General features: G+C 35.6%; 1 protein-coding gene across 1 annotated transcript in view; it reads right to left on the bottom strand.

Moving 5' to 3' along the window:
• MAN2A1 (mannosidase alpha class 2A member 1) overlaps positions 1-12,800 on the bottom strand; it is a 177,516-nt gene that overhangs the window by 86,603 nt on the left and 78,113 nt on the right. The window contains exons 8-9 of the mRNA XM_047778398.1: positions 8,862-9,039; positions 2,111-2,313 (exon numbers count right to left, since the gene is read on the bottom strand). Coding sequence (XP_047634354.1) covers positions 2,111-2,313; positions 8,862-9,039 — 381 coding nt within the window. The remainder of the gene's footprint in view (positions 1-2,110; positions 2,314-8,861; positions 9,040-12,800) is intronic.

Here is a 12,800-nt window from a genome sequence, read left to right as displayed (position 1 = left end):
CCTCATGGACACCAGTTGGGGTCTTAACCTGCTGAGCCACAATAGGAACTCCCTAATTACACTTTAAAATTCAAATTATTATGTGGTTTATTTTTCTTTGTTTAAAGCAGCAGGAGTTCTCACTGTGGTGCAGTGAGTTAAGTATCTGAATGCAGTGGCTCTGGTCACTGTGGAGGCGCAGGTTCAATAGCTGGCCCAGTGAGTGGGTTGTAAAGGAACTGGCATTGCCACAGCTGAGGCTTGGATTTAATCCCTGGCCCAGGAAGTTCCATAAAAGTGAGGCCATAAAAGAAAAAGAATTTTTAAATAAAATAAAGCAGCAAAATTTTCAAAATAAAATACCAGCTGTAATATATTTAAGTAATAGCTTTAAAAAGTACAATAAATTAAGATTGAATCAATATTTAAGACTCTTTGCAAATCAAAAAATACTTCACACTTAAAAATCATGCATTAGGTCAAAGGAATTTCTACAGTATTTAGTACTTACTCTGTTGTTATCATAATAACAAAATAGATAACTAATATTCTACTGGGTTAAAATGCAGAATATCTATAATGTATAAATACTACTTTGTAATAAATATAATAATATGTAATAATCTGATACATTTATAAATATCCAAAGAACAGTCAAAGTTTAGGATTTTTAAATAACAATTACTGTTAATTTGTACAAACAGTAGGACAACAGCAAAAATAATAAAAACACAGGCTACTATACCAAAGTATAGCTCTTAAAAAAATTAGTGATTTTTATAAACAGGATGCCCAATATATACTCAATATCCACAAGTACACAGAAGAAAGGGAGGTATAACTTATTTTTAATACAAGATTCATTACGAAAATTAATCATAATGAATTCACATTTTTAAACTATATTGAACATGAATTTGTCATGAAAATGAATTACTCTCCTGGGCTACATACACATAGGAAAAGCCTCAGGATCCCCCTGGGGTGGTTTTTCTTCATCAAAAAACAATGAGCCTCAGTTACTTAGAACTGTACTTTCCACTCTGACAGCCAATGGCCACATGTGACTGTGTACATTAAAATGAATTAATATTGAATAAAACTTAAGTGCTCTGGAGTTACATGTAGCTAATGGCTCACATACTGCCTAAACAGTGCAGAAAAAGAGTATTTCTATCCCTGTATAAAGTTCTATTGGGCAGGGATTGAAAAGAACTGGACAATGCAGGTTTAGAGTATTTTTATGTCTTGCTATTGACTTTTCTGTCTTCTCTATATCAGTTTACTTTTTCACCCAATCACACGGCTTCCATCAGTTTTCATCTCTTTCAAATTTTCTTCTTCTAAGCAGAAAATCATATCTATAGAAATATGTTTCAAATAAATAAGAACAGAGATGGAGCCTCTAAATTTCTCCCATCTATAAAAGACATTAGTTTTAGAGTTTGCACTTTGAGGCGCACACTTTGGCTGCTGAGAAACCCTATTTTTTCCTTCTGACCCCCGCTCCTGTTTCCATCAATTTAGCCTGATAGATAACTGACCTGCAGACACGCCATGATGACAATGAATATTCTTATGGTATGCAAATAGAAGAGGTGGTTAATTAGAAAAATATAAAATACTGTATACAACTCCCTGAAAATCTAATTACATAAACTTCCAGAACAAAAACCCTTGTAGTAATCAGATTATGGTTTGGAGATATATCTCTGATTGCATTAAAATTTCACAATTACATTAAATGCAACCTAAACACATAAATACTGTGTATTATGGAACACTCTACAAAAAGCTATGATAACATAAAAGAAGTGAATAAATAAATGTAGCTGTCTAAAAGTAAATGCACCTTGGAGTTTCCATCGTGGCTCAGTGGTTGAGTCTGACTAGGAACCATGAGGTTGTGGGTTTGATCCCTGGCCTTGCTCAGTGGGTTAGGTAGGGATCCAGTGTTGCTGTGGGCTGTGGTGTGGGCTGCAGACAAGGCTCAGATCCCGCACTGCTGTGACTCTGGCGTAGGCCGGTGGCTATGGCTCTGATTAGACCCCTAGCCTGGGAATCTCCATATGCCGCAGGAGTGGCCCTAGAAAAGGCAAAAAGACAAAAAATAAAATAAAAGTAAATGCACCTTAAATGGGATTCCAATATCCTATCCATTCGTTTGTAAAAGGGTCTGGATGTAAAATAGCCACTCCAGTAATGATCATCTCGGTCAGCATAAGTGAAAAAATCTCCACTTAGGACAGGGAACATTGATTGGCTGTTCTTTCTATTGGCTGCATCTTCTTTATCCAGTGCATCAAAATAATCCGATAAAGTCCCAAACTGTATCTAGTTAAAAGAAAAAAGAAAAAGTTACACTTCACTTAATCACACATTCACCTCTTCCATAATTAGTTCTAGCACTGAAAGGAAAAGTTACTAATAGGTATTAAAGATGTGATTCCAAGTTAAGATGACTATATAGCTCAGATTACTCAAATGCAGGGGAAAAACATTCTGTGACTTTCTTTTACTTGCATCAAGTTCCAAATTAAACTAAGAAAACTTGTATACCTAAGCCGTTAGAAGAAGAGCTGTTTAGAGCTACCAATGTGTGGATCTGAAAACTCCTGACATTATCTCTAAAATCTTCAGGTGTGCAAGGATCAGGATATGGAATAATCAAGAGATGAATGAAAAATGGGGAAGCTGCAAAAATAAAAGACATGGATTTTGAACAAAATGTTCCAGAAGTCGAGAAGAACAATTTTGTTAGCTATTAAGTTATTTTCATAGATCATAAGCACAGACCCTCCCCTGGCCTCCCCTTCTCCACAGTTTGTGTTTTTATAGTGGAGAAGAGAGAGGCTTAAAGAACAGCAAGTCATTAAAAAATCAGATTTTCTCTACCGGTAGGTAACACTGAATAGAAATAAAACACAAAGAGGGATAAGAATGCAAGGCTGGCTGCTCAAATGAAAAGATTTTTCTGACTCATGACTCAGATTACTAGTATATAAATCCATCTTCATGAGTCCAAACTATTCTATAAATCAAAGGAAAAAACAAATGTTTTACCAGACCTTGTAAATAGATATTAAAAGGCATGGTTGCTAGAAGTAAAACAGTTAATGAAACAGGGACTGTGTTCCTTTCAATAAGACGTTAATTTTGTTGTTTCTGACCTTATACACACATACACACATGCACACACACAGATACTGAGTCATTTTGATTCAATGAGGCAGAAAAATAATTAAAGTCATCAAAAATAGTTAGTAGCACTCTAGCAATTATTGAGAACAGCACAGAAGCTGGAGCCAGATGAGGCAGGCTTGAATTTTATCTCTACTGCTTTTCTAACATGTGGTTTTGAGTGTATTACATAAAGTCTCTGGGTTCTCTGTGTTACCGCTAATAGGTTTTAAGTAAAATACTTAGAAACAAGACTGGCAAATAATGGTGTAAGTTTACTATTATTCCTCTAACGCAAAGGCAAAAATATCAACCAGAAACACAACAATGACATTAGTAAGACGAATATAAGTTATTCTAATCTAACATGATATAATAAGTTTTGTAACAGCAGAGAGGATGATTATTTCTAAATCCTTATGCTTACATTAAAGAAAAGCAGTTTTCAACTGTATTATCTACACTTATCTTGGCTTCACTAACCACAGTGTTTCTTGGGCAAGTTTATCTCTACCTCAATTTCCCTGTATATAATGGGAATAACTCTAGTACCTACCAGAAAATGTTCAGAGAATTAAATAATGGTTAAAGAAAACACTTTACTTGAGAGCATTGTGCTGCTTTACGTAGCTCAGTCAGAAAGAGAATGATAAATACTATATGAGCGTACATGAGAAATCTAATGAAAAAAACAACCACCTCAGAAAAGAGAGCAGATCTGTGGTTACCAGAGGTGGAGGGTGGGGGAGGGGGGAAGGAACTGAAGGCAGATGGACAAAAGGCATAAACTTCCAATCATAAGTAAGTACTAGGAATGCAATGTACAGTATGATGATCATAGGTAACACCTCGACAGGATATGCAGGAAAATTGCTAACGTTCACATCCCAAGGAAAACTTTTTTCTTTTTTAATTGTATCTCTATCAGATGATGGATGCTAACTAAACATATTACAGTAATCATTCCACAAAATATGTAAGGTCAAATCATTGTGCTGTTCACCTTAACATATACAATGATACATGTCAATTACATCTTCATAAAACTGGAAACACTTTTTTAAAATGGAGCACTTAAAAAAGTTAATAGCGAATCATAATTTCTCAATACATTTTAGCTAACATTAAATACTACTCCCCAATCTCATTACAAGGAAGCAGAATATAATTACTAGGAAGCAGAATATGTGTGTGTGTGAACATAGAAGAAATGGGGCTCACAAATATGAGGAAATAACAGCATTAACTTCATACCCAATAGACAGAGATGAACTCAGGGAAGTAAACATAACAACAGTGGCAAAATATTCATTGATGTAATTATTTTTGAGTCTCACTTTCCCTATATAATAAGAGATTTCTATCGGATAACAAAAGTTACATTCAGTTTCAAATTTTAGGGAACTATGGCATGCTACAGCATTAATATCAACAACAGAGTACACTCTTTAAAAATATTTCAGTTAATTTTTGGTATTAGCTATGACGAAAATATTTCCCTCTTGGCAACATCCTAGAACAAAGTTAAATGTAAGTGAGAAAGTGGGCTTTCTCACAAACTTAATTCAATCTCAAAGGATTGAAATATCCTCTATTTATGCTAGAGAACTTTTAAAAAAGCATTTGAATTTTTCTATAGTCTCTTGGTAGCTCAAATAAAGTATCTGGAACACCTAAAAAAATAACCAGACAAAAATACTTAAGTGGTTTTTGTATTAAAGAGGAAACAAAATAAATCTTAAACAAAACCTTAATCTTAAACACAATCTTAAACTCCTCTGACAGAACAACACTTCGGAAAAGTTCCGTAAATTGTTAAGCAAGCGATGATCAAACTGGCTGTCTGGGCTAGTCCCAACGTCAATTTTTCAGCCACCTAAATTCAATTGCTTACTTTTGTTTATCCTTTCATTAAAAGAAAGTAATAATAAACTTACACTTTCAGCTTGATTAAGTAACTTTAAACATCCCATAGAGAACAGATATAACTAGATAAACTATAAAGAGAAAAACAATGTTTGAAGACATCTAAGGGCACTCAAAGCAGCCAGGACTTGAAGGACAAAAATCCTGGAAAGACAGGAAATGCATCAAGGTTACTGGACACAAACTTAAAATGCAAAAGTCAACCGCATTTTTTACACATGAAATATACCATGTTTGTGGATTAGATGGCCTAATATTTGCATAGAATTTAACTATACTCAAAAAAAAAAAAAAAGAATTTAACTGTACTCAAATTGATCCATAAATTCAATGCAATCCCAACCAAAATCTCAATGTGGGATTTCATTATTGATGCTAAGCTTACACAGAACTACAGAGAACTAAGAATACCCAATGTGACATTGAGGAGAACAAAACTAGAAGACTTATACTATCAGATAGTAAGATCTATTACAAATCTGTAGTAATTAAGACAGTATGAGATCAGCTAAACAGACAAAAGTGAATAGAAAGTTTATACACAGACTCACAGATATATTTGTCTCACTCGTGATTAATGACAAAGATGACACTGTAGCACAGCGGGCTAAATTACGGTCTTTTCAACAAATGGTACCAGATATGCACATGGGTGGAAAGTACCTCAATCTCCCTAATGCAATTCACAACAATCTATTCCAAATATACTACAGACACAAACACTGAAGGTAAAACAATAAAACTTCAAGAGGACAGCTTCATAAGAAATCTGTTTTCATGACCATGGGGTAAACAAAAGATTCCTTCAACAAAACGTAAGAAGCACTAATCATAAAGGACACTGCTGCTGTACTAGGTTTAGTTAAAATTAGGAATTTCTGTTCATCAAGAGATTAACATGAGAGAGAAAACAGAGGCTACATACTGGAAGATAACAAGTGTATAACTTTTGTCTGAAAAAAGATTCAATCCAAAATACGTAAGAGAATTATAAATGGTTAAGAAAGAGACAGATAATCCAATTTAATGAAAAAAAAAATCATCGAAAGACTTAAATAGACGCTTCACAAAAGAGGATACCCAAACGCCAATAAACATGAAAAGAGACTCAACTTCATTAACTACCAGAAATCCAAAATAAAACCATCATATCTATCAAACAGGATTAAAAAAAAAAAACAAAAAAAAAAAACCCCTCACAATACAAAGTCTGAATAAGGAAGTAGAGCAATTGCAACTGTCACACAAGGCAATATCCAGTGCATCTATTTTGGAATCTTGTTTGGCAATCTACTGAACTTGAACATGTGCACTCCCAATGACCTCAAAATTCCACCCTGTTTTACACCCACATAAACTCATACATGTTATACCAAAACACACACAAAAGGTTCAAAGCAGCTTTATTTGTAACAGAAAAAACTGAAACAACTCACAAGCCTATTGACAACAGAGTTGATAAATTGTGGCATATTTATCAAATAGCTATTAGACATACTATACATTATTAAAAATTAATAAACTACACTACATGCAATGTGTAGGAGTGAATGGATGAATCTCAAAAACATAATGTGGAGAAAAAGAGCCAGACATAAAAACACGTATTTAAGATTTCCTTCTCATAACATTCAAAAACAGGCAATACTTATCACAGTGATAGAAATGATGGTGTTTACTTCTGCAGGAATTGGTAGTGACCTGGAGGACCTCTGAGGGGTGCTTCTAGGGCCTATAAATGTTCTACATCTTGATCTGGATAGCGGTGGCATGGGGGTTTTAAAACATGAAAATATTCTCTGTATATTTAATGGTTTCCGTACTTCTATGTATATGATTTATCAACTTTTTAAGTTAAACATTGTTCTAGTGGGAAAAGGTAGAAAAAGGTAAAATACTAAAATCAGGATATGTTCTTCAAAGTCATGCTGTGGATCCTTTTGCAGACCTCAAAACCATTCCCCCCAAAAATATATTTTATTTATCTTTTTATTTATTTTTATTTTTTATTTTTAATTTTTTTTGGCTTTTTGCCTTTTCTAGGGCCGCTTCTGAGGCACATGGAGGTTCCCAGGCTAGGGGTCCAATAGGATCTGTAGCCACTGGCCTGCCTATGCCACAGCCACAGCAACACAGGATCCAAGCTGCATTCGTGACCTACACCACAGCTCACGGCAACACCAGATCCCCAACCGACTGAGCAAGGCCAGGGATCGAACCCACAACCCCATGGCTCCTAGTTGGATTCGTTAACCACTGCGCCACGATGGGAACTCCAAAAAAATATATTTTAGAAATAAGATACCCACATCCATAAGCACTCCTCTAATCAAATGTCCACGGATGCACTTCATCTTTGAGGAGATTACAAGGATGATTCAAACAAAGGCCTGATGCTCAGAGTTCATGATACGGTGGAAATTCAGCTGTCCGTATCTTGAATAAACTTGATGTTTTATTTAAGTGTATTTATTTTATATCATTTGTTTACTTAATAAACTTGAATTCTCACCTCATAAAATAAAATGCAGCACATTATCAGCTTTCCTACATAGCAATACCGCTTCCTTGCTATAGTATTTTCACAGATTTTTACTATCTTAAAGGCTCATAGTGAATGAAATAAACATGCTGGATAATTTTCTCATATAGAGTCCAACATAGGACTCTTGTTTGAATCCTGACTTATACAAAGCATTTGCTTAAAAAAAAAATGCTGGAGTTCCTGTTGGTGGCTCAGCGGAAATGAACCTGACGAGTATTCATGAGGACGCAGGTTCAATATCTGGCCTTGCTCAGTGGGTTAAGGAGCGGGCATTGTCATAAGCTGTGGTGCAGGTCATCGACGTGACTTCGATCTGGCATTGCTATGGCTGTAGCACAGGCCAATGGCTACAGCTCTGATTTGACCCCTAGCCTGGGAATGTCCATATGTATTCCAGGTGTGGCCCTAAAAAGAGAATAAAAAAATGCTTTTAGGAGCTGAGGAATATTTGATTCTATTTGGATGTATGATATTATTAAATTACTGCTATTTTTTTAGATGTGATAATGGTATTATGGTCATATTTTTATATAGAGTCCTTCTCATTTAGAGATACATACTGAAACAGCTATAGACAAAAATATGCAACCTCTGAGATTTGCTCCAAAGTAATTCCAGAGGAGTGAGGTGACCGTGAGCTGATGGATATAGCAGCTGAGTCACAGATATGGGAAGAGGGAGTGGGGTAGGAGGGTGATTTATGTTATTCTCAGAACTTTAGGGTCAATTTTAAATTTTCCACAGGGGAAAAAAGAGTGAACGACAGACAAATGATTAATTTTAGAAGCCTTCTTATCTAGGAAAAATGCTAGTATAGTCTCTGGATACAAGACATTTCTTTGGAACATTCCTGACAGGTGCATCTGCATCTGCCAGTCCCACTACTAAATCACAGGATGCAATTGTAAGAGAGAAACAATAAACTCTTAGTGCTGGTAGGAAAAGAGGGCATCGGTGGCAAAGGAACATCACAACTTAGTAGGTGCATGTCTTCAATCACATACAGTAATGCCTCTTTCATCCCCAGTGAATGGTATGAAGGGACAACTTTAGAAATGAAACTGCAAGATAAGGTAATTTTCCTCTTCGTGAATTCCTTTGTAGAAGAACTACACATTCGAGGAAAACTGGGATGTGAGACAAAGAAACTAAGGCTATTGTGTTTTAGCCTTGTTTAATAATGAAGGCTCAACTTCAAATACAGTATCATAATAAAGTATTTTCTCATTACCTTAACATTGTATTGAGGATGAGAATTCATATAATCAAAAAGCAGCTGGTAATTCTTGAACTGATGATCCCATTCTGTGCGTTCACAGTAGCGGAAATCATCTCCTAGTGGAGCCAGGACAACTGTGGTACGGAAAAGTTTTGACTTCTTTCGGTATTGATCTAGAAGCATCTCAGCCCTACAAAAGAAAAAAGGAAAACAGGAATACTACTAAGAAAAGAACAATGGGCAACTCATTATAAAAACCGTGTTATAGTAAAATATATGTTACCTATATTCTAGCTTAGCATGTTTTATGAAGCAGATTTTTTAAACTACCATACTAATTTTCATTATCCATTTAAAATAGTCATAAATTCTTGGAGTTCCTTCCGTGGCGCAATGGGATCAATGGTGTCTTGAGAATGTTGGGTCACAGGTTCAATCCCTGGCCCGACACAGTAGGATTGAAGATCTGGCATTGCCGCAAGTGTGGCTTAGGTCGTTAACTACAGCTTGGATCTGACCACTGGCCCAGGAACTCCATATGCTGTGGGGTGGCCAAAAAGGAAAAAAATATTTATAAATTTTTTTTTTGGTCTTTTTGGGGCCCACCCCGAAGCATATGAAGATTCCCGGGCTAGGGGTCGAATTGGTGCTGCAGCTACTGGACTATGCCACAGCCACAGCAACACCGGATCTGAGCCTCATCTGTGACCTACACCACCACAGCTCATGGCAACGCCAGATCCTTAACCCACTGAGCAAGGCCAGGAATCAAATATGCATCCTCATGGATGCTTGTCAGACTCATTTCCATTGAGCCACGACACAAACTCCTATAAATTCTTATCAGAGGGAAAACATCATTACTATTCCAACGTATTATCCTCAGCAAAATGAAGTCATGTACCAACTTCGGCATGCAATTATTGGAGCTATCAATGCTGTCCTCAAGGCCAGCCACCAAGTTTGGCTCCCAGAGTGTCTGAGTTGTAAAATGGCTTAGTCCAAGAAGATAGTATGGATTTTTCAACTATATGAACTGTGAAGTTTTCTTTGACTTAATATCACTTTCTCTAATCAACAATTGCCTAATTAGATATAGAAAGGTATTATGAATGAAACCAATTACAGAACCATATTTCCTTCTCTAAAGGAAGAAAATGAGCTCATTTAACACCTTCCATCAATAACCTGCGTTATCTGTCACAGTGTCCTTTTTAATAATGATCAACAGATAGAGCTTAGGAGTTGAATGAGCTATTTTGGTTTTTATCTCTCTAGGCCCTAACCCATGACTCGAAAGGTCAGCTAAACATAATGTGCTGATGTGCTTTTATATTTCATATTCTCCTATTCTGCACAAAACCCTTTGGGAGATGCAGAATTGGGGCATCATTAGAGGAAGTCTGGGAACACAAACTGAGAAGAAGACCTTCTGAAAGTGAATTTTAAAAAGCAGATGAACCCAGAGAAGCTCTCCATATGTGTAACACCAAAGCTTAAAAAAAAAAAAAAGTGATAAATGACAGATACACTGTTTACAAACTATTTCATTTTTCTCTTCAATGATTATCAGAAGTAAACTCTAATTCATGATATAAAAATGTATGGAAAAAACTGAATGAACATCAATGATGGAAAGATATATTTTATAGAAGTTATAAAACATTTAACTATGTTTAGTACTTCATATGATCTTTTGATATTAATAGTCTCTGAAACTGCTTTGCAAATATTAAATTAACAACAATTTAATAACGGTGAATAAAATATAACCATAATATTCTTACATAAAATATAATACTGAGTTTTCTGAGATTAGCATTCAATATAGTACTTAATTTTTTCTAGTCATTTGCTAATATTCTATATCTTCCCAAAACAACTTTAGATTATTGCTTACAGTTAAAAAAGACACACACAGTGAGATTAAGCACTTAGAAAAATATATAAAACCAGAAAAAAAATATATAAAAATCACAAATATAAGATAGACTTATGAGTGGGCATACAGTGAGATCCCCCAGGCACCCAGCATGATAAAAGGGTATGTGATCATTTAAATATACTCCAAGATTTACCACTAGGTACACAACATTTTGTGTGTACATGTGTAAAAGACATATGAAGAAAGAAATCGCAAACACTAATGACATGCCTTTTCTATTTAGCACCTATCCTACCTCCCAAGCTCCTGCTCAAAAAGTGTCAATGTTGGGAAAGCCAAGGGACCAACCTACTCCACCTGGCAGGTAGTGAACACTCACTAAATATACGGTAAATTAAGGATGAATGCCTTGGCCAACATCACGTTTAAAGAATTTGTTTTTCACTTATTCAAACAGGTAATAAAGGGCAACTTAACTAGAACAACAACAACCAAAAAAACCTGAATCATCAAGTCATCCGACACTGTCATGTATAAAAGACATGGTACTAGACCCAAAGTGGAACTTGCTGAAGAACAGAATTTCTTTCTCTGCAAAATAGAGAAACCTGTTGACCTGAACATACTGAATATATCACCTGTACTTCACAGTTAAATTTCATTTTCTTTAGGGTATTTAAAAAAATCAAGTGTCATTAAGCTGGAATGCCCACGTTTGATCTTTGTTTGTCACACATCCAAAGGAAGGCGGTGTCTGCGTGGGAAGTAACAAGCAGAGTTAAGACTTCAAGACTTGTAAGAAGTTAAAAGAAAAAATCTCTATGAATATTATATAGATTCATTCATCCACAAATCCCAAGTGCCTGGAAACCACTTTCAGCATCACTGGAACTTACCAAGCACAAGGTATATTCCAGGAGGGTAATCTTTGAAGGGCTGTATGACACAGCAAAATACAGTTCCCACAATACAGTTCCCAGGTACTCTCAGCAACACCCAACAGAGAAAATGAAGAGCTTCACATTATCTAGAGGTGCACTGGGATTCCCCAACTAAAGCATTAGGCTACCCTTCAAGAAGTCTCCTATCCCTGACCCTCTGAGCTGAGTGGATAAGGGTAAATACCATCCAGGGACAAAGAGCTGTTTTCCCCAGTAGACAGAGAAGGACTCCACCCCACCACCACTCCAACCCCACAACTACTTCCTTTTCACTATACCTACTGCTACATAATATACTGGGTTATTTATTCTCTTATGCCTAAGGACACTAGAAAGCAGACTGTTCAGGCTCTTTTATTGAGCCTGACTGCTCTAAAAACCAAGAAAATGAAGCAGGTTGATCCCTATTCTTGGAAGTTTTTCAAAATACTATGAAAGCCAGATTTTGATACAAAGGATTCATGGCTTCAAGAAGGCTGCCAAGCTGAAATATTTCTGTGTCTGCCACAGTCAGAGGCCCACACTGGAATATTTTCTTTATGGCCACAGGGACTCAAGACAAAGAGACCCAACCTCACCTTTATACTCACATGTACTTTTTCAAAAGCTTTTTTTTTTTTTTTTAAATAAATGAACATGGCACAACGATCTTATTTTAATAGGCTGTATTATTTTTCTAGCAGAGCTGAGTGGTTTATACAACACAATGCTTTATTTTAATGAATTACATACCATTAAAGTGAAGAAATTAAACTTTAAAAGTACCAAAATTAGAAGTACAGATTACTTGGTTTAATGAGATGGGCAAACCATCTGCACACACATACACTCAAAAAGACTCGTTCCTTTGATTTTTGTTTAAAAAATTTTAAGTATAACATTCCTAATAAAAGTTTTCTTTAAGTCGAAAACATCAGAAAATGCAAAGATACGCATTCATCAGAGGTGGGCAGCATTCATTGTTATTGAAATTGTTATTAAGGGAACAGATAATTACACTCTTTATGTGTTCCATTTCAATAAATGTGTTTTTGCAGTTGAGTTGCTTTTCTTACCAATTTCTACTATAGAAGCCATAAGTTTTATAATCAACAAAAATATATGAAATCAATCAAACACAGTAGA

This window comes from Phacochoerus africanus, chromosome 4, assembly GCF_016906955.1.
Source record: "Phacochoerus africanus isolate WHEZ1 chromosome 4, ROS_Pafr_v1, whole genome shotgun sequence".
Classification (NCBI taxonomy): Eukaryota; Metazoa; Chordata; class Mammalia; order Artiodactyla; family Suidae; genus Phacochoerus; species Phacochoerus africanus.
The sequence above is the reverse complement of the archived record's forward strand: the minus strand, read 5'-3'. Positions and strand labels throughout refer to the sequence as shown.